Source organism: Plutella xylostella, chromosome 26 (assembly GCF_932276165.1).
Source record: "Plutella xylostella chromosome 26, ilPluXylo3.1, whole genome shotgun sequence".
Lineage (NCBI taxonomy): Eukaryota > Metazoa > Arthropoda > Insecta > Lepidoptera > Plutellidae > Plutella > Plutella xylostella.
Genome location: NC_064006.1, coordinates 7,661,330 through 7,684,734, shown reverse-complemented (window position 1 = coordinate 7,684,734; position 23,405 = coordinate 7,661,330). Strand labels below are relative to the sequence as shown.

The 23,405-nt window shown below is 36.1% G+C and overlaps 1 protein-coding gene across 1 annotated transcript; it reads left to right on the top strand.

Moving 5' to 3' along the window:
* Positions 1-23,210, top strand: LOC105398822 (homeotic protein empty spiracles-like). The gene is made up of 3 exons (XM_011571053.3): positions 1-546; positions 8,562-8,734; positions 20,325-23,210. Exons 1-3 carry the CDS (start codon positions 138-140, stop codon positions 20,520-20,522), a joined length of 780 nt encoding a protein of 259 aa, XP_011569355.3. The 5' UTR covers positions 1-137; the 3' UTR covers positions 20,523-23,210.
* Positions 23,211-23,405: the final 195 nt, after the last annotated feature.

Below are 23,405 nucleotides of genomic sequence, written 5' to 3'. Positions count from 1 at the left end.
CGGTTCCTCACTCATTCGGCCGCGCGCCGCCCTGGCGTCCGTATCGTGTACAGCGCCACGAAAATGGATTGTGTTGTGTGACATGTGCTACTGAGATTTGTGTTTATTTTTGTGACAGAACAAGTTGTGTGTGAAGCATGATGCCTCTCGCACCGACCCCTGTGATGGCGGTGCCATCGAAGCCGAAGATCGGTTTTAGTATAGACTCGATAGTGGGTGGTGAGAGGAAGGCGGCGTCGCCGGGGCTGGGCAGCCCGGGGTCTGCGGGGTCTCCGCGGAGTCCGAGCCCGCGGCCCTTGCTGCGGCCGAGTGCGCTACCACCAGCCTTCCCTCCTGACTTGAAGCGGTTGCCGTACCTGGACGCTCCTAGCCACCACCACCAGTTCCTAGCCCACTTCCAGGGCGCGGCGCTGGCGGCGGCGCTGCACCAGCAGGGCTTCCCCCCGCCCCCGCACCACCCCGCGCCGCCCCCGCGCGAGTCCTACCAGCTCTACCCGTGGCTCATCAACAGGCACGGAAGGATATTCCCGCACCGGTTTCCAGGAGGTGAGTGAAGAGATTCATCTTGATTGAAAAGTTTAATGTTTATGTTCACCGTACATTTTTTATTTTTACAAATGACAAATGTCAATATTCTACAAATTAGGTAGGTAGATACTCTACCATAGGAAAGAGCAATAAGTTTAGGTTATTGCATAGATATCCTAGTCTTGATCAGATTGGAGATAGGCTGTGTGTCTATGGCCCGGGGCACAGGTCATGATGGTGATAGAGTGAGATAGTGTAATAATTAATCAATTAACAAAAAGACGGTGGAACTAGAATATGCTTAAAAAACAACATTAAAAACAATGGAATTAAATATTGCCGTACATACCTACTTAAAATATATGAATAACTAACATTAAACTCTACAATCTAGGTACATAGCTATTACTAATTACAGCTATAGTTAGTAATCATATTGAGGAAAAGCGGTGCGCAAAACGTATTATGAATGACACTAATGTAACTTTAGAACTTATTGATAAACAAATGCAAATTCCGAGAAAGATTAATAACAGAAATCATCAAAACAAACAAGTAAAATAATCGTCAAAAGTGATTCATTTTTAAAAGCGGAAGCGACAGCGGCGGCGCGGCGGCGGCGGCTTACTTCCACCAAAATTTAATAAATAAGCCAATTTTTTAATCCATCAAAGTCAAAGTCAAAGTATTAATCAATTAGTAAACTTTTAGTTTAACATTCACTCACTGTGACAAGGACTTATCTGAAATTATCTTAATCCTTGTTTGTAAGTTCTTAATCACTTAACGGTGCTATCGATACGTTTAAGCTTTTAAATAGATAGTTTTTTTACTCTCTTAAAGAACCGTATCCTTTTTATCTTAAAACAAGGCTATTACGATAAGGTCCGCTATCTCAAACACATTTTAAGCTTGTCTTTTTTTGAAAAACATTTGAGACAATAAGCTTGAAAGATTAACGTGTTTAAAAATTCCGAAGGTTTTACATTTGGAATAACTCTTTTTTATTTTTGCGGTTTCTGGGTTGTTTGTAAATTTTAAAATGAGTGTCGCCGTTTTCTAAATGTTCTTAATTTTTATGTTATGTTTATAATAAAACTTCAGCTTTATTATTAACTACCAATCATACCTAAATAGAAATGAACAACTCATCGATATTTGCGCTGCTGTAGAGCTAATTATGTTTTTAAACACTGATAACTTTACTAAGTCTTACTTCACTAATGAGCGAGTTCTCAATGACCTAACCTAGATTGTACAAATAAGTTGCTAGTTTACTATTCTGACCTATGACAGACATAAAAGACAGTTATATATTTTATCTACGGTATAAAGTTGCAAAGATATGCGGAGACGTGATAACCTCAGGCCTCCGCTTCAGTTACATTGTCGTTATCATCCCATTAGTTGTAATTATGTCAATGATAACTTAATTATAAAGATAATTATTGAGAGTTTAATAAAATAGTTTAACTTTGTTCAACTGATGATTGCTTAGTGCTTGCGGTTGGTGGTAAAGGGAAAGGGTTACCTCAGGGGTTGGTGTTGGGCCCTTTTCTTTTCATGGTTTTCGATCACTATCATGGTCAAAGATTGGATAAAATTTATTATTTGTCAAAAGATTATTGTGCATTTACTTAGTTACTTATAGTCCTGTTACTCCCTAGTGGAGCTTAGGGCTACAGACATTCTTCGCCACACTTCCCTATCTTGAGCCGCCTTGGCCCTTGGCCCTTGCCACTTGGGCCCTTATTGTGCATTTACTTAATTATAATTATGTAGGTTTGTTTAGGTAGATTTGAGTGCGTATTAAAAAACTGCAATTTGTTAGGTACCCCGTGTGAATGTTACTGAAGAAAGATAGGTACTTAGGTATCAGGTTGTAGAGAACTTAAACTTTTCCATACACATTTAGGTATCAATAAACATTTTATTACAGTTAGGCGGTGGGTCTTATATTGTTGATAAACTTTAACACAAAACAGTTTTTAATGATTTCTCTTTATATCGTTTGATGAATTAATTGGTTCAAATTAAGAATAATAAGTGGGTATCTATTATCTATCTGCTCATTACGTGACCATGGATTGACCTCTGAGGCGATTGTAAACTCTTTCTCTTGAGATGACTGTACCAAAAAAAAAAAAAAAAAGTGCAGTGGTTAGTAACTCTGACTGTTATACCGGGTTCGATCCCCGTCCGGGGTAGCTAGATATATTAGTTTGTTCAGTAGATTATGTGCAAAGACAGATTTTGGCTCAAGTTCATGGGTCTTAAATGTCAAGGATGGTAAATGTTTGGGATGTGTATCTCCAACGCGCCTATCAAGCGTGGATATTATGGTAATACTTGTTTCTGCGGTTTTGTCGAGCTCTATAAGTATATACCTAAGTAGGATTTAGTAAATTAAGAAAACAGAACTACATTTTCATAAGCAAGCCAAAAGTCGAATATCTTAAGACCCTTTACAAAACAATTAAAACTCTGTACCTATACATATTTGAACAAACACTCTTAGGTGCTACTCTTACGAAAGTTGCTCCATAAATTTAATAGTTTCAAACTATACTTAGAGATACTTCTCTCACGAGACTTGAGGCTAAACGGTGCAGAGGCAATGATTTGATTACATCCACTCACGGACCATCGACAACAACCGCCATTAATTAATCACAATATCCCAACTGCCACTTAAGATTTCTCGACACTATAAATCATTTATCTAACTACCATCACTAACAAAATGGCTGCTAGTACCAACACAACGAAACATTCGTTCTTAAACGTCAACTAATCGCTCGGTCATCGCTCAACAACAAAGTAGCCTAAAATTACATCCAATTATAAGCCATTCAATCCTTCTAGAAAAAAGGAAAGAAAAAATATCTTGTGGCAACAATTGAGGTAATTAAGAAAAAGAGCGCGTAACGCAGCTATTGACGTGTGGAGCTACTACACTAGTGTTGCCCTTCATGTTATCGATAAAGTTACACACGTTAAGTTATTTGTCCTTATATCCAATAATAGACATTACATAAGCTGTAGAATAAGTAGCATGAAAAAGACTTCAAGTAATTAAGAGATAAGCCAAAAGTCTTAAAAAATATCCAAGGATTTACCTCATATAATTTTGAGGCTTCTTGAAAAAATCCTACTAACATAGCATACTGAACCTTTCGAAAAAACCAATTGTTACCAACCACCTAGATTTCGACACAAAAACAATGAATCAAAACCGAAACGTATAATTACACGGAAGTTATAAAAATTTATCGACAGCGCGATCGGACCGCCCTACGGTCACTAACAGAATAATCAAATTTGGAACGACAATGGCGACGGTTGGTAATCGCGCGCCCGCCTTTTCACAAAGACTCCTTTGTCATTCAACTGTTTTTTTTTTCGGGTGACGATTTTGACGCATTCGTGTAGCGCGTTAAGCCAGTTTAATTAAATTGGAGCATTCGTTTTTGATGGAGCGGGTTCATAAAAATAATATTGTTGTAACAGGAGGGTGGGATATGATCTGGATGGTGGCAGTTATTTGCCGAATAATATTTGCTCCTTTGAACATTGGTTGTTGGGGGATTTTTTGATACGGTCTCTGTTGACATTGATAATGTGCGCGGATATTGGAGTTATGAGGGGTGAAATTGTAATCGTATTGAGGGCATTGCTTGAGTCTTTATATAAAAAATAGATATAAGGGACATAAAACTGAGCTGCTACTGTTATTTACTTCAATGAAGTTCTTATTATATTATAACGTATAGTTACATACAATTATAGTAACGTATTCAACTAATATATTCAGTAAATTACAAGGAATAACCTAAAAAAATATAGAAAATATCTAAGCCATTAACTATACCGAATGACGTACTCTAAGACTGAAATGATGATGACAATTTAATAACACAGACTTAGCAAAAACCGTCAACTCAACGGTCACTTTGCGGCGCTAAAGTCATTAAAACAATTGTACCACTTTTCTTTGCGATTGTACTGAGTTTTACATAGAAGGCGCCATCTAGTGCACACGCGAAACTACCTTCTCACCCCCTTAATTATTTGTAGTACATTTAATAATAAAACTAATTCACTTATTAAACTCACTTATTATTAGACTTCGTTTTTATTGTCATTCGTTAAAATTTAAAGGTTACGCACAATATTTTTTAAGGTGTAAAAGAAAAAAACTTATACATTTTTGTAATTTTTCCACCACTTTATTTACTTAAACCATTCTTACTGTACCTATGTACAAAATGTATGCAATAAATATTTGATATTTGATGTAGGAAATGTAGTATTTAGTATTATTTGTGATACATACTTAAAAAAAAAAACACAAAAAATGTTGTCCCGTACAAGACCTACCTATGTAGGTATGTATGCATCCAACATATTATAGCCAAGTATTTGTGAAATAGCAGGTAACGTACCATGTATTCAAATTACAGGACAGGTAGGCCCATTTGAAACGCCCTGAAGGCACAACAAAATGGCTATTTTCTATTAATCTCAGTAAGGAGCTTGTTTCGTAGTTAGAGCAATTTCACAATTACTGTACCTAATTGATAATGTCATATTCTAGTAAAGGAAAACCTACTACATACTCTAAAGGTAAGCGTCCACATATATGTGTCGGTCGAATGGCGTAGTGGATAGTGGCCCTGACTGTTATATCGAAGGTCCCGGGTTCGATTCCCGACTGGGGCAGATATTTGTTTAAAGATTTGTACTCAGCTCTTGGGTGTTGATATTTATATTTAATATGTATCTATCTATGTATTTGTGTAGATATATCAGCTGTCCGATACCCATAACACAGGCTCTGCCTAGCTTGGGGTCGGATGGCCGTGTGTGAGATGTCCCCACATATTATTATTATTATATAGGTAGGTATCGTACGAATTGGACAAAACGGATTCTTATAAATGTATGGAAAAACGGCGTCGGCAATGCCGATGAACTGGACGCACTTCTGTGAATTTCTGTATAAAGAATACTGAATGCGATGCGTCCGTTGCGTACGATGCCGAAACGTAGACGCTTATCTTAAGCAGGCAGTTGAGGGGAATGCATGTCGAGTTAGTATAGCTATAGGTATATTAGGTATAGTATAGGTCTGTGTGTCTCTATTTACCATGTCATTATACCTAGGTACTTACAGTCGACTCAAAAATATTGAACCATTACAACTTCTGGCATTTATTGGTTTTTGAAAAACACGAATGTATAGAAAAATTAAAAGACACAGACTTAGGATATTCTTTCCTAAGGTAAAAAATTGACTACAACTTTACTTTACATGATGCATTTATCTATCATTCGCATAGGCGTCTTGGCATTCAACTAAAGACATTATAATTGCACGGCTCCCCAAGCAATTTATTACTTATTAATGCACAATATCAATTACTTGTTCGTTTCATTGTTCAAGTAATTAAAAGGAGACATTTCCATCGCTTATTTTGTGAGCGAATTTATTCAAAATGGCGGCGGGATCCTTCGAGCTAATTAGTAGCTTATGCTGGATAATTAATTTCTTGTTTGAACGAGATAATCTTTGAGTTAGTAGTAACTGCGTTAGTCAATTTATGTCTTTAAATCGCCTACTACGTACTTGAGCGTACTTTTATTTAACATTTATTAATACGTACTTAATATAAATATACCTAGGGTGGGTTGCACCATTTAACTTTAACTATTACAAACGTCAAATCCCTTGACGAGAGGCATCAATCTTCAAGAGATTTGACGTTAGTAATAGTTAAAGTTAAATGGTGCAACCCCCCCTAGACTTCATACTTTATAGGTAGATGACTTTTTAATATTCATATAAAATAATATGAAAAATATATTTTGTTGCTGTCACTTTCTAACACTAACATGCAAACGTAACAGCCTCAGAAATATTAAGGTAGTTCCCTAGATATCTTTTGCATTGTGATTTCATCCCTGGTTTTAACACAAAACTCTTTTTTTTTCTTCTTCTTTTAAGCTCTCATTTAAACTGGGTATTCCATTGCAGGCAAGCTGTTCCGCTATTGGCAGTTATGACAATTTAGTATTTCACCCGGTCTTGGCTATAATTTTCAATGAAATTGACATAAAATATTGCAGTAGTCTACAAGACTGACAACTTTATGTATAATTCAGTCATAATAGTGATATAACCACTTATCTCTTTATTAGGTATCTTACCTTATTCGGTTATGAAAAATCTTAGTTTTTCTTTTAATAATAAAATATGGAACTGTCAATCTTATGATTAAGTCATCATAATAATTATTATTATACTTAAAGGAATTTTACTACAGTAGGTAACTTATGTTTTAAAATTCTTGTATTATATACCACAGCCTAACAAAAGTTAGTTCTTATGTAGAATATATTATCATCTACTCTTGGTCTTGCCTGTACCATCTGTATACCTTTGGTAATTACAGTATATTATATACTATACAATTTGTTCACACACAAATAATTCTCTATTTATTTTCACATAAAACACATGGGAAGGTGCAATAAAATTTGAGTGCATTGACCTTATGTGAAATCTTAATACAAAATTGGGATTATTTTCTAAACTACAACACTAAAGAATACTTCTAGAACAAAATCAACTAGTTTTCTTAACACTTAAATTGGCTAACAACGCTGCCATAGCACAATGTAAATGCAACGGAACTGTCAATAAATTCAATTATAAATATGATAATACATATTACCTGTAAAATATATATAACTCTTTTCACAATCATGGCAGCTGCCAGTTGCAAAATGTTTAAAACAAAACGTGTTTCATCTTAAATGGAGATAAATAAATTATTGCTAATCGTATGTACCTACTTCATTAATTTTCCTATTATTAATTTATAGGTATATCCTAAGGGTTACTTTTATTTACAAGGTGTTAAAATCAGCTAGTTAGTGGACTGTTCAATAAGTAAAAGATAAACCAATGTCAAGAGTCACAGCAATTTATATAACGAAATACCTAAAGACCGTAAGATCTTAAAAAAATCCTGCCAACATGTAAATAAAATCATAGTTTAATACCTAGGTAGTCCAACCGTATTGATTTTGATATCTTTCGTAAGTAGGTAATTTTACATAGAAAGTGGCGCCACCAGCTTAAGATCTGCACAACGTGGTTGCGCTATATTGACACCTATCTTCTATAGCTAATATTGTCTGCCAATTATTTTAATTGAATCCAGTTATAAATCAGACAGCTAAGCTTGGATATAATGCCTAATAAGTTATCTTTGTTGGTTAGCAAAATACTTAATACCTAACTAGGTAGTTGAGTGTAAAATATGTTTCAGCCACTTCACTGTGTAGAGGCAATCACTATTAATTATAATTATCTTTGTAAGAGGTAATTTTGTCGTGGCAATACTAATGGACGCGAAACACTGGTAAAATTATTGCCAAGCATGGAAATAAATATTTTACTCCGAACTACTCCGAAGTCTGACTTATGTATGTAGGTAGGTACCTATATTACTATGTACTTTGATGCATTCCGTACCTAAGTTCTGTTTTGCTTGACTTTATCAGGTGTGATTTTTAGAAATCCTCCAAATGGGCTTAGTGTGCACCTATGTTATTCGCTATTAGGTACTTATTCCGTTGGTGCTTAGTTACTCTCAGTCTTTGAGCCTCCCATAGCCTGCACTAGATTAATACAGCTGCCGCTACTAGCTACTAGATAAAGTCACTATACCGCGATTCGCCATAAAAACTGAGCTGTGATTGGTTTAACGCGCATTAAACGAGGTTCTCACTGTCGAGAACGTAACTTTACGATACGAACGATAACCTCTGTAGCAACCGCAGGCTAAGGTTGCCTGGAAGAAATCGCTTTAAGCGATAATACCGCCTTTTTTTGTACTATGTTATTTATAAGTTGTGATTTTATAATGTTTTCTTGAATGGTGCAAAATAAAGAGTATTCTATTCTATTCTATTCTATATGCATTTCCGATGGCAATTTTCTAAACCAACCCCTCACTCTCCAGGTCCAGACATCCCGGGCTTCCTGCTGCAGCCCTTCAGGAAGCCCAAGCGCATCCGAACAGCCTTCTCTCCATCCCAGCTGCTGAAGCTGGAGCACGCCTTCGAGAAGAACCACTATGTGGTGGGCGCGGAGAGGAAACAGCTCGCCCAGGCGCTCAGCTTGACCGAGACTCAGGTGAGGAGAGCATACAATGTATAATATACTGTTCCCGCGTGCTTCGCTTCGCCTTAAAAAGTTATCCCGTGGGAATTCCGGGATAAAAAGTAGCCTATGTTCTTTCCCAGGGTCTAGACCGTATGTATACCAAATTTCATTCAAATCCGTTCAGTAGTTTTGGCGTGAAAGAGTAACAGACAGACAGACAGACAGACAGACAGACAGACAGACAGACACAGTTACTTTCGCATTTATAATATTAGTTAGGATTAGGATAGTTAGGATATACACTCGCGAGCAAGTAAGAAGTTCGACATACAAAATGTCGACACCAAAATGATCAAAATATTGACGTTTTTGTTGGTAATGTTCTGATGAGCTAAATACGGCAGGGGGTGATATTATGCTGGCATTTTTCGTCTAGGAGTAATTTGGTGATAATTTATCTCGATCTTTTTCATTGCTCGTGAATGAGTATAAGTAACCGTGAATTTATTTATTTATTATAAAAATGATTAACAAATATCCATCCATCCGTTTCCTACTTACAAATTTCCACGTTAGCTTGATGATTCTGTAAGAAACTCAATCAAACGTCATAGGACTCTTTTGGTCTATAGGTATAAACTATACCAAGTAAAAATATACTTACAACAAGGTAAATGATAATTTATAATCACACTAACTTGAATGAAGCTACACGTTCGCTACTACTGTTTATTAAGTCTAGTTTTTTTCTGCCGCCATCTTGAAATCTTGATACATCAATTCTGACATAATGCGCCATGCAAGCACAGCCAGCGAGCATAACGAAATGAATTAGACTCCGGGGTCACTCTACCTTACAAAAAGTTACGTTACGGACCGCTGATGTGCTAAACACGACTTTATTTCGTTGTTTTAAACGCGCCGATTACATGGCTGTTTCAGTTTATTCGCTTATTGCCAATTAGCTGTTCCCGCGAACTTCGCTTTGGCTTAAAAAGTTTTCCCGTGGGAATTCCGGGATAAAAAGTAGCCTATGTTCTTTCTCAGGGTAGCCTATGTATACCAAATTTCATTCAAATCCGTCCAGTAGTTTTGGCGTGAAAGAGTAACAGACAGACAGACACAGTTACTTTCGCATTTATAATATTAGTTAGGATGTAGAGTAGCCCTCCTGAAGCCTACATATATTTATGTCTCAGTACATAAGCACTAATTAAGTGGTAAAACAAAAATAATGAGCTTGAAACAGACAAGTTTACATTACTAATTAGCAGGAGAAATAACTTGATAATTCCTCAAGTTATTATGTTGTGAGAAAATAAATTGTTACTGTGTTTATGATACTTATGTCTTTCCATATTGCAGCATGCAAAGGTTACGTCGATTGCTAATTGACTCGTCCTTAACCATCGTAAAAGAGGGGTGTTATATTTTCAAGATTTGTGTATTTGCCTCTATGTGTATCTGTAAGGCAAAAAAAGTACGAATGACTGTAAGGCCTCCACTGATAATCTATTTTTGATTTCAGTTAGGTTAGTAGTTAGTGAAAGTCAAAGTCAAATGTTTTTATTCATCTTATAAACATAAAATTTTCTGATGAACGTAAATTTTTACAAACTACTCTCCGTTACTTATTAATATTATTTATAATATGACTTCAGTATTAACAAAGTAAATTTTAGAACACGTCGCGATAAGACTCCGTTTAAATATTTCTCTGGGTTTGAATATCAGCCATGTTCATCGTCCATCCAAATACTAACAGACCTATATAGTAATGAATAGTAAGAATACTTACTTACCTTGGCGCCACTTGGCTGAAACAGTTCCGAAGTAGCAAAAAATTGTGAATAGCTAACATTGAATTCATGTGGGACTATACCATCGTTGAACGTGGCAATGAAAAATGACGATAAATTACACATCGAAACACACACAGCTGATAAAAACTATAATCAGTATCCACCTTACAGGAGAAATCAATCTTACATCAGAGAACTATTATAGTACCACATGAGTGTCAACGTAATTTCGGCCTAAAGGTTAAGACAATAGGACTGTTTAAAGTAACATAAGTAGCATAGTTCAACTTAGTACTAGATAACACTAAAACAATGAAATTGCGATAAATGTATCAACATTATGACTAATTACGCGCAACGAATGCAGAAAAAAACGTAATTAACCGAACATTATAATCGTAGTTGCGTGCTTTGCTTTTCCGAGTACGGATAGCAAAAACAGCCTTTGAATAGTCAGAGAGTCAGTCAGTCAGGATGGCTGAAAAAACTTTAATATTTATGACGAATTTGACGCTCAGTGGCGTTTCGAGTCGGGTGCTGTGGCGGAGTTAGTTTTTGTGAAAGTTTCTGTATGACGGATTGTAATTGAGAGCTTATTCAATTAACATTGATCTCTTACACAGCTATGATAATGAATACAGCTTTGTTAGCTTAAAAAAAACAGGAAAGTAAAGGAATCTTTTTATTTGACTGTCTGTAAATTCTAAGCAGCCATACCAAGTACTTAGACGCTGATTTCACCAGATAATCTTTTCACCACGGTGACAACACGTAGTTCATCTCTAGTGTCTGCTAGAACCCTATAAGGGCCGGCTTCACAATGAAACAGGCCCTAAGAATAGGAAGACTTTGTATAGAATATAATATATTTTAGTCATAGTATTTTATTTTAGTAAAAGGGCTGATTTTTCAATTGTCAGATAATAGTTATCTGAGGAATAATTCTGATGCTGTCACATCTGAATGTTTGTATTAAACAGTGACAGCACTTTATTCCTCAGATAACATTTATCTGACCATTGAAAAATCAGCCCTAAGTAGTATAATATCCGTAAAGATATCTGTGTCGCCATTTCTGCCGACGGTACGCGCCGATGTAGGTAACAGCCACGCCTAGGTGTGGTCGCGGAGGTTTCTAAACGCGTATTTAGTCGTGGTTTTTACTAGATTTCCGTTCGAGAAGTCATACATACATACATGAAGTGTATTTATGTGCTAATTATGTAGCTAATGACTAGTAGGTCGGTACGGATTCGCTCGGCTAATGGTCAGCTATCGGGTCAGTGGGAGCGAAGGTCGGAATCGGCTGTGACAGGGTTGGCTGTCGTCATCGTAAGTTAAATGTCCCAATACACTCACGAGCAGTGAAAAAATCAAATTAGGTACTCCTAAACGGAAAAGGTCTAAACATATTGAACAGTGTGGGAGTTTTCTGAAGAAAACGCTTTACACAGAGTGTTTATAGACCTATAAAGTAACCGAAATTTTACGTTAGTTAATTTTGTAAGTTTTTCACAACGATAATGTGAATGAATCTATAGCTAGAGTGTCTTCTTCTTCTTACCAATAATTATCATTCGGTCGCTCTCTGAAATAATGTTTCAGCATGATTTTTATCACATAGATATATTTATCCAGACTTGATCAAACATAAATGTATATAAACTAAAATATATAAAAATGACTTTCTTACTGCGAGCGGTGGTAGCCCAGTCGGGTAAGCGCCCGCTTTTCAAGCAAGAGATGCGGGTTCGAATCCCGGCGCTGACATGTACCAATGAGTTCTCTTAACTTAAGTACAATGTATACCATCGCTCTTACGGTGAAGGAAAACATCGTGAGGAAACCTGCATATCTAGATTTAGCACATCTAGATATGTGAACCCACCAACCCGCAGTGGACCAGCGTGGTGGGAAATGGTCCAAGCTTAGGAAGGCAGTTTAGACCTTGGGGATATGCACAAAGGTTCCACTCGAGAGAGCCAGGTGCAGGTACTTACACCCCCACAGAGAATATAATAGAATAGAATGAACTTTCTTACTCATGACAAGCACGATCTACCTGAAATCCTACCTATATTTTTACTATTTTGCCCTATATTCTGAACCGACTAAGAAAAAAGTCTTAACTCTAGCTCTACCTCTTACATTATGAGATCGACCTTCCATTACAGGCGAATGTTTGCAGTCGCACCCTTAACGGTTTTTACACAAACATCAAATTTATCACATTATAATCGTTTTCTTATAACATAGTACAGTGGTTTCTTTTCAACGCACTAGGAGTGCTAATGCGAATATACTTAGCTAGGTAATTACGGTTTGTGTTTAGTGATGCATGTCCAAAATTCGCTTGGAAAAATTACTTTTTCACCGCATGAGTGGATATGACATGAGATCATTAATCCTTTGTCGTTTCTAGCCTCATTAGTGCATTATTCCTACTTTTATTAACCTTTTATTAGGTTTGCTCTCGTTATTTAAGTGTAATATTTTTACTGTTGGCATTTATACCTTAAGTGCTATCGCAAATTTATAAAATTAACCATTTATAAAACACACACACACACGCACTCACGCCTTGTACTAATGTACTCCCTTGCGGGGTAGGCAGAGGTGCATTGCTGCCACTTTTCGCCAGAGTGTTATGTTAGTCCCAATGTAATAGGGGGCGGGCCTATTGCCATTTTTCGGGCACATCCAAGACCCGAGAACAAATATCTGTGTTTAAACAAATATGTGCCCCAGCCGGGAATCGAACCCGGGACCTTCGGTTCAGTAGTCAGGGTCACTATACATATATAACCACTACACCATCCGATCGTCCAGTCAAATCAGTAATTGAAGGACAATCTTAATTAACTTAACACCCTATAAAAAGTAGCAAGAAGAGGTTATTAAGTAGCTAGGTACACACACAGCTAGGGTATATTGTTAAAACCACACGAGATAATTCGCTATATTTCCCAACGAAGACAATTTAAAACAACAAGGGTGTCGATACCTGCGACTCCACTTCGCCCGATCATCAGTAATCATCACAATGTTGTCCAAACTCATTAAAACGCCTATAACCGCTACAATCTCGTGCATTAATCTGTAACCAACTTCTTTTGGCCGTAATACCCTCGTATGAAGCGTTGGGACAGGTTATACTCAAAGCAGGCAATTTTATGTTATTAAATAAATTGTGGGCAGCTGCCTGCCCGATGAAGGAGGCCATTTAACGTAAAATGTTTACTGTATGTAATTTGATTATTTCAACAAGTGCACTAAATAGTTTTGGGCGCATTGATCGATTATTTTGTTTAGAATTGCAGATGTTATTTACAACCTCTTAGTTGCATTGCTTGATTAGAAAAAAAACATAAATCAGTGAGCATAAATTGTTTCTGGCCAGCAGCAGATTAAAATTCAATAACAAAAATACAAAACCTCTTTAGTGACGCAAGCAACACCTCCCCTTTTTATTTTCAAATTTGGAATATCAATCAAACAGCGTATCGTTCGATATTCGAATTAATCACCGAAGCGAGGCGCCCCCTGCCGGGCCTCGTGTGAACTTCATACTACAGTTGTCAGAATAGGCCCCCTACCTACATTGTACAAGAGATCTATATTAGGAGGAAATCGTCTTGCTTGATATTATTGATGATGTGATAGCGTTTTTGTCTAATTCACACATTGAATTTTAATTCTATAAATTTTTACTGTTGATTTCCTTAAGCGTAAGTAAGTACCTAAGTCATATCATATTTACCTAGTCAAAGTTTATATTACCAGCTATATTATATTTTTTCAGAAGGGGTTATAAAATGTACCTAATCTTTTGGAATCATAAAACAATTTATATTTTAATAGTTATGCATCCATTTATCTGCTCGTCTCGACTTCCTTAATTTCCCACTTCCTGTAAAGTCCCCTCTGCCCAAATAAAGTAGCCATTTCTCTTTATAAACAAAACATTTAGCTTGCCAGGAAGTTCGTACAGTTTACAAAAAATAAAAATGTCCGACTGAAATCAACTGAATCAGAAAAAAAATTAAGTAGCGTTTTGAACCTATAACCTAAATTGAATTACGTGGGAGATCAGTTATCTACTTCTAAAGTACCTCTACCTAGGTATATTAAACTAATATTATATTAATATGGCTAGGTACTTTCGAAGGTAAGTTCGGGCTGATGATGATGATCTGAAGGTTTCTCAAACTATGGGGCAATATGAAATTAAAAAATCCGTCCATGAAATCACGGTGCCTATTTTCGGTAAAAGTGTGGAGGAAGCAATTATTTACTTATTATTTGCCCACTTTTATTAATTATTATAATGATAGTTAAAACGTGCTTATGAATAGTAATTTTATGATTTCTCGTATGGTTCCATCGGAGGTGAATAAACTCTTTATTATTTACGTCTAGAAAAAATATGAAGATAGCTTTAAGTACCTACTTACTTGAAAGTTACCGTTAGCCCGAAATCATCCACTGCTGGACATAGGCCTCTCCCAAGCAGCGCCTCAACACTCTGTCCTCATCCTTCCTCATCCAGCCACTACTGGCTACTTGTCTAAGGTTGGCCAGTGGTCAGAGGGTGTCCCACGCTCACCTGCTCGTGGTTTCCACTCGAGGACTTATAATAAAACCTTTTTTGAAAAGCGACGAAAGGGTAAAATACACCGCTTGATAACAACTTACTATTTAAATCCAGGTTATTCAGCCATACATTAGGTTCCATTGCAGGGCTAACACAGGCTATTCATTGTTTAAAGCCATTAAGCCTACAGGAACTAGACATTAGGTCTTGCACAAGCCGGGTAATCGGACCCTGGGTAATGGGATACGGAAATGTGAGTGCATTTTCCATTGCGGCCGGCAGAAAAGGCATACTGTTGCAGTTTAGCATTTAATATACATACTTAGATATCTAGATAGATAGAATATTCTTTATTTGTACACACACATAAAATAAACTTAAACATAACTTAAATACTAACACATATTATGTACAAAAAAGGCGGTTTTTCAAGACAACCTTAGGGTGGAAGGATATTTTGATCAAAAAGGGGTCAAATGTACTAAAGAATTCTAAAGGAATAATAAAAAGATCTACTGAAAGAAATCTGCTATATCATTGTGATAATAATTGTAAGCTAATTAGTCCTTATGTATTAGCGCTGTAGTCGTTTGTAAGGTCGCAATGCGATCTACTTCTCGTTAAAGTAGAGATAGGAGAATTCTATCATAGATGTAGCAGAATCCTACGTGCTACTATAATATTAAATGTAATAAAATAAAGTCAAAGTTTGAAAGTATGGAAGGATACAAACACATTATGTTTGTATCTACCGATTATGTTACTATCTGACTTATTTATAAGAATTTTTGTATGCATAAAGCTGAAACCCTGGAAATTTTGGAATAAAAAGTTGCCCATGTTTATTAACACGGGCAAACCCTTGAAAGCGAAGCGAAACTCGCGGACAACTCTAATAAACATAATCATTATCTTCTTACACAACTAATTTGCCTTTTCATAAACAAAAATGTGAATCCTAGCCGGGCGGGGGTGGATAATGTGACTCGGAAACGATCCGGCCGCGATTACCTGCGCTTTCCACCACACGCCATTATGTCGAACGAGTCGGCTCGATATCTCGATCGGAAATGCGCATCGAATTTCATTACATTCTCGCGTGTGTGCACTTTTGAAATCAGATTAAAAATGATAACCTAAAAAAGGGTTTTATATGACTTCATTTCGACTGTCCAAGTACGCGTAATTGACGGTTGGAAATGCCAAAGGTTGTTGTAAAACAGGAGCGAAACTGTAATTTCAGACAACAACACAATTAATCACATTTTCATGCAAATGTCTACCAAAACTCTCCCAGTGACAATAATAATATAAATTTTAATTCACCCGAACAAAGAGTTTAATACGTCACCATCTGCGCTCCCGACAATAGACAAACTAGTTTAAAATAAACTGTCAAAAGCTAAATTGAGTTAATAATAAAAGTTCAAGCGAAACTGGACGAATAAAAGTCATAAGTCGCCCGCAAACAATCGCTTTAATACGAGAGGGGAGATTCGCGCTTCAAATAAATGTGCCCCCGTACTAAATAAATAGACGGTCTAACATGCCCCCAAATGCGATTAAGCACTTATATACCCGATTATGCCGTACTTCCCCTCGGGATTAGAGCGAGATAGCAGCATGATGCGGCGCAAGATGGAAGGAGACGGGGATAGCGAGGGGAGATACGCAATTAAGGGGCAGAGCGTGAATTGGGCCAAAATTTAAGCGGAAAGCTATTTATCTGTATATTACTTTATTGTCGATCCATTACTACGGGAACGAGACGCAGCTATTTGCGAGAGGGAGAGGCCATTATGCGACAAATTGGGGTTGTTAGACATTTGCAATTTTTGCCCGTTAAGTCTCTCCCGGCGGTATTGACGCAGATTTAAACGAAGGGTGGTGTTGAAAATATAAAAGATTATACTTACTCGTGCAGCTAGCAATTTTTATGTGTAGTTACAAAAGATCAATTGGTTGGTAATAATGAGGTCTTTGTCAGAAATAATTGGGTATGAGTTGGGTAATTTATCTCGGCTGATGAATGTTTACTTTGGACTATCGGGGTAGCCATGTTGTGTGGGTAATCCTCGTTATAGTGGACGTCAGTTCAAATTGTTATTGGGCACTTAGTTTCGTGTGTGTCAGCCATTTGTTTGTTAAATTATAATGTTTTTGTTCTCCTCTTCATTTGTTCATCGTGATGGGTAAGGATAGTTTGATTTTAATGATGCTTCTTCATTTGTTATTATTTTACTCTTTGACTGTACCTCTAGTACAAATTTATTATTTTAAGAACTCGTTGATTCTTTGATTAATCTTGAGAATTTTAAAAACATAAGTATTCTAATTTTAGTGAAAATATCCCTCATTTCCCCTACCCTAAAATTAACCGACTAAATTCAAGAGTAAGCCGGGTACAAATCACACAACACAGTGACTTGTGCCCCCCACTGGGACGGTGTCACTTCGACCACTAGTACCACTACACGGCATTAGGTCTCTGGGGGGTGGGGAGGGGATAAGTTACCTACCCTCGTGTTTGATCTAGGAAGTTTTATTCGCTCCAGAAATAAAGTATAATGTACTTAAATTTTGAAGACGGCGTCATTAAGCTAGCTTTTCCCGTTTAGCAGAAATGAGGTGCTTTTCTCACTGGAGCTTTTTCATTGCTCCTGAGTGTATAACAAACATTTAGAAGAACTTTACGAGGCATAAACCATCCTTAACTTTACTTGCTGAGAACCTATTTTGAAGTTGTAAAGTTCTGGACAAAAAATTGCTGCTTAAGTACTTCTAAGGTTTCTTTAGCCCTTCAGTCTTAAGAATGTAGTCATTCCTTTCATTTGTTGATTTGCTAAAGAACTTTACACCTAATAATCATTATGTTTGGTTGCTTTGTTGTGAATTATGCGTTGCGAGTGTGCTAGTCTGGAATACGTTTATGGCAATGTAATGATAGGTTAGGGTCAGTTAATTGCATAGATAAAATTGCTATAGAATGGTATTTTATATATTTTCTATATTATGGAAACAAAATGGCTTTGTCTTTCATTACGATGAAAAGATATACGTACTACTTATGAAGGTATTTTATTAAATCTTTGTTTGCATGTGCATGGTCTCTATAAACAGAGCTTGCAAAGTGGTACTTATATTATTAAGCCAAAAGGGGGTGACTCTGGGGTCATTCTAATCAACTTTTGTTCTAAGAATTTTTAGAGTCACTTACTTGACTTACAGTACTGGCAACCACCCTGTAGATGTACTGTATACCCCTAATATAATAGCTAGTCCTCGCCATTTTGTCTCCCTACGTAGCCAGGCAGATTAGAAACATATCTAAAAGTAACACGTTACGCTACATTAAAACATTTATAAAGACATCAAATATCAATCAGTCTTGTTACGAGCCACCCTCATGTTGCGGTTTAATGGACCGTGGCATGGGGGGTGGGGTTTCTACTTCATCATATTAACATCATCTATTTAGGCGTACACTTGATGGCTTAAACTAAATGAAAGTCTTAGCACTATGATAAACTTAAATTTAGAAAGAAGCAAAGTTTTTAGATTTGGCCCTTTATTTTCATGTCCCATATACTTACCTTGGGAGCGTAAGTAAATAATTCATTTTCATCATAAATATCAAATTAAACAACTCATACAGTTTTCACATAAATCTCTGTTATCGGAAAAATAATTTAATTTCTATTTTAACTTTAAAGTTTTACGCAGTCAATTTTGTAAATATCTACCTTTATATTGTTTGCAATATCGTTTTGTATGGAATTGCCATGAAATTGTGTTTCATGTTATCGGTTTAACATTCAATACACGTTATTAAATTGTATTTTACTGGTTTTCTGATAGCAAAATATACTGTGGTAGGTTGGTAAATGGGTTTGATGTTGACTTATATGTTTATATTGAAGTCGAATTGCATATTAATACTTAGGTACCTACCTACTTAAGTATGCCTACTTTTATAGTTCGTGGTGTAAGTCCAAATATAAAAACAAAAAATATTTATAAATTAAATAGTTTTTAAGGAACCTATTGGTGATTTTGATAAGCCAGTCTTAATTTTACAATAACCGACGACAAACATGCCGTATAACCTAAAATCGGGAAATAACTGGCTGCAAACAGCATTAAAAGCATGAATAGATTTCACGAGCCATTAAACACGTGACAAATTGCCAAAAACAAAATGGCCGACTCGATTTGCGCGGGAAAGTCTCCGACGCTAGAAAAATGTAGCGACATTTTCTTTGAATGACTGTTGATATATTGAAGGGAATTGTCCTTTGTCGCTAGTTTTATATTTATGTTCTGTATCCTTCCGTTTTCACCCTTTATATGCGAGTTATTGTATCGGCTGCAGTGTATCTCTATTGTATGCAACTCGAAGGGGTTAAATTCGGCTGACATGAGATAAATAGTTGGTCAAACATTTTTGGCTCAACCTCACAATAGAAACAAAAAAAAATAATCATCACAACCCAGCACGTCTCCACTGCTGGGGCTCGGGTCTCCTTCCAATGAAGGAAGGGTTTTAGGCCTAGTCCACCACGCTGACTTAGTACGGGTTTGTGGACGCCAGGTTCGAAAACGGTGCTTATAAGTACCAAGTTACTTACCTATAAGTTACCGATCTACAAAGTGTAAAGTTAAAGTGGACTATTTATTGTAAAACATTATGCCAGTGCTACATCGACAGTTTCGCACCATATTAGTAGTAAAGTAATGATGATAAATATATTATGAAGTATAATATCTCCAATATAACACCCACGGATGGATCGTTTAGTATTAATATTTTTGCATTTATTGATAAAATTTACATGCGAACAGAATTTTGCAACTGCATTGTAGGTAGTAGGTAGTTTTATGGTCGGCCCTGAATGAAAATTTATTAAGATTGATAGTTTATTATTATTACATAAACGCTGTGAGTTATCCACCCTACCGATTGAGTTCGATTTATGCCTGAATAATAATTATCACAGTCATAATTCTTATGTTAAGTGAATTCGATATTTAAGTACCTCAGTTTGCAATCGGTTGCTGGTTAGCCAATATGAAACTCTATACATCGTTATATATTTCATGTTCTGAAACTTATATTCGGCAACCTTTACTCTCTACATATACGAAAAACTATCTCCCCTCTTTATTAAGTAGGTATTTAAAGTTTTCACGAAAATACCCAACCCCCATTTTTTTTTCTTTGCAGGTAAAGGTGTGGTTCCAAAACAGAAGAACGAAACACAAACGAATGCAGCAAGAAGAAGAAGCGAAAACTGGCACCAAGTCAGGGTCTTCCAGCAAAGCAGACGACGGTAGCCAGTTCAACAACTCCTACGAAGAAGAAGACGAAGAACTCATAGACATGGACATGGACGAACTTAGTGAGAGTGAAAACGAGACGTAATTTAAAAAAACAGACATTCGAACTCTATGGTGAAACGTTCGGAAAATTTGGCGCCAATGAAATAGGTGTTTGGCGTTTACGTTTTCCACTTTTAAGTGACAAAGTGCTAAATTGTAAATATTAGATGTATTATTGTAATTCTAGCGGTAACTGTATGGGATGAGAGCGATTTTATTTATTGAATGTAATTTTATATGTGTATATTGTGTACTTATTATGGATTTTGGTTCGTGTTTTCAGTAAATGAATGTTATTTAAATATCATGAACGCACACAATATGGTAACTAAAATATTATACAAATTTATCTACCGGGAATTAGTTGTAGAAATGTCTTAAGTAATATTTACCGGCCATTATAAATTCATTTCAATTAAAAGGGCCATGGCGCGTCATCGCCAATTAACAAGCACAAGATGGATATTACAAGATGGCGGCGAGCTGTTGGCCCTACGATTTATCAAATAACTAAATTGACCGTATTGTAATAGTTTGGGCCTAAATTAATTAAGAATGGCTCGTTTCATGCGTTCCTCGAATGATGTGGGTATAATTAGACAGTTTAGATTTTAAACGCTGATATAAAGCGGCCATACTTTCTGAACGTTATATCTGGCTGTCAAAGCGTTAGAAAAAGACAACACGAGGTTCATCAAGATAGAGCCATAACAATAAACATTGTAATTTAATCGCTATTTCGTTGTAACAAGCCATAATTTAAACTTTTCAAAAGTGCTGGCCTATTAAAGATGCGTTCAAAATTGTCAGAATCGGGGTTTACATCGCTGTTCTATAATTAAGTACAATGAACGCGACCAAATTGTTTCTAAACTGTTGACGACCGTCCTCGCGGCTATTTGTCTATGTGCGTTCGGAATGCACGATCGTAATCGGATTTAAACTTCTGAGTTATTGTTGAGCTAGTTATCACCACTGTTGTTCCGCTGTCACTTTCATCTTGATTCTGAATTGAAATTGGTATACAAAGAGTTTTATAAATAGAAAACCTATAAGCCTACTTACTAAAGACTTCCGCGATATTTAAGAAGCTGATTTTAATTAGCATGGCTCAATCGGCGTTCGATATTGTGAAATTAATCGTGTAATTTAACGCCAGTCTGGAACGTTCAGAAACGCTCATGTCGTTCCGGCACATTAACTTTCGTACAAACTCGATTGCCATTGTTTTCTGAGATTTCGAAAAAAGAAGTTAATTGGTGGCCGCTACAAGTGTGGCCTGCAACCGGCCATTAGCCGGGCTTCGGCAAAAAATACACGGTTTGAATTTCGAATATCAACAAAGACAGTAAAAATTGAGTTTGTTCGTTAAACATCGCCGTTTTAAATGTACATCTAAGTTTTATAGGCCCATGATTATAGGGATAATTTGTATTTACCTTGCGAGCCTTTGTTCCATTGATTTACGACACGGGTATCGAATTCGCGACTCGGCTTACTCGTAAAACGACAGCAACAAGTATGTATTTAGTTATTATAGTTACGACTTGCATTACAATGTAAAAACATTTTTAAATTCAATCATTATTTTTGCTGACGACCCTTTAAGATCAGGGCATATTGAAAAACCTAATGAATGTGGCCTATATTTTTTTCTTGAATTGATTTAATGCTCGCCGGCCAGTCGTAATTTTTAATCTCGATTCCATTTTCAAGTCGATTACTGTTAGTTGATTTTAATTATCGATTTTCTTCATTAAGTGGTCGCGATTAGCAGCCATGTCGGTATTTTACGTCGCATATCGCGGGGAAATGTCAGTTTCTAATTATTAACTCGGTGATTGGCTATTTCTTGATTAGGTGACATAATTTGTTCGTTAACTGCAGACATTCTTGACTGATGATAAGGAGTAAACAACGATTTGCACCTATTATGTGTTTTCGTATGTAAGTTTTTGTACTTGCGTAGGTTAGCTACTATAATCGCTCAAAAGTAGTTTAATGAAACAGTTCCTTTAGAGTAAAGTATGGGAATTTCTTATATGACATCGTTTTGTGTAATACCTACAATATATCACAGTATTAACGTATGTATAACTTTATTGGATTGGTCTTACAGTGTACTTACTCATCACATATTTTTAGTACAGACCCAATTGATGGGCGTCTCTGATTTTTAAATACAGTTTGCTAAATTACAGACCGTTTATTTAAAAAATATTACTAAAATTATGATTTTATTAATATCATATAATTGGTTGAATGAACAGAAGGAACTTTATAGAATGTATTGTATAAACAGCGTAACCTGGATTAAAACAAAATCATAAGTAAATGCAGAAGTATTGGGATGTATGTACAGTCAACAGTGCAACTAAAAAGTTCTGACAATAAAGAGTGCGATTTTGTAAAGATTTTTTTATAATTTTTTGTTAAGTATTTACTTACATTGACATACATTTTAAAAATTTAATACCGATACTTAATATATTTTTAACGGATTAGTCCTTAAATAAACATAATGGATCGATTAAATATGGTCTTTAACAGATAGGATCCACTTCCGTTTTCAGGACTTTATAGTTGCACAGTTACACAGTACTTAGTAATAGTTGCTAAAAATATATATCAAGTGAACACATATTATATCTGAAGCTGCACAGATTTCTTTTACTGTGTAGAGAACTTTACTGAAATTAAGAATGTATTTGGGAATAGAGAATATCTACTTTTTAAAGGAGAACGGCAGTGGGCGTACCGCCTTTTTTTTGGAGCGTTTCAGAACCATGTTTTCACCATTTATTAATACAGTGTAGATAAGGTATTTTCAGTAATTACAATATTTTTAGAAGTCGGGGGAAAAGAAAAAATGATAAATGAAGAATATTTAAATCTAAGGATAATGGAACGTAAAAACAAACATATA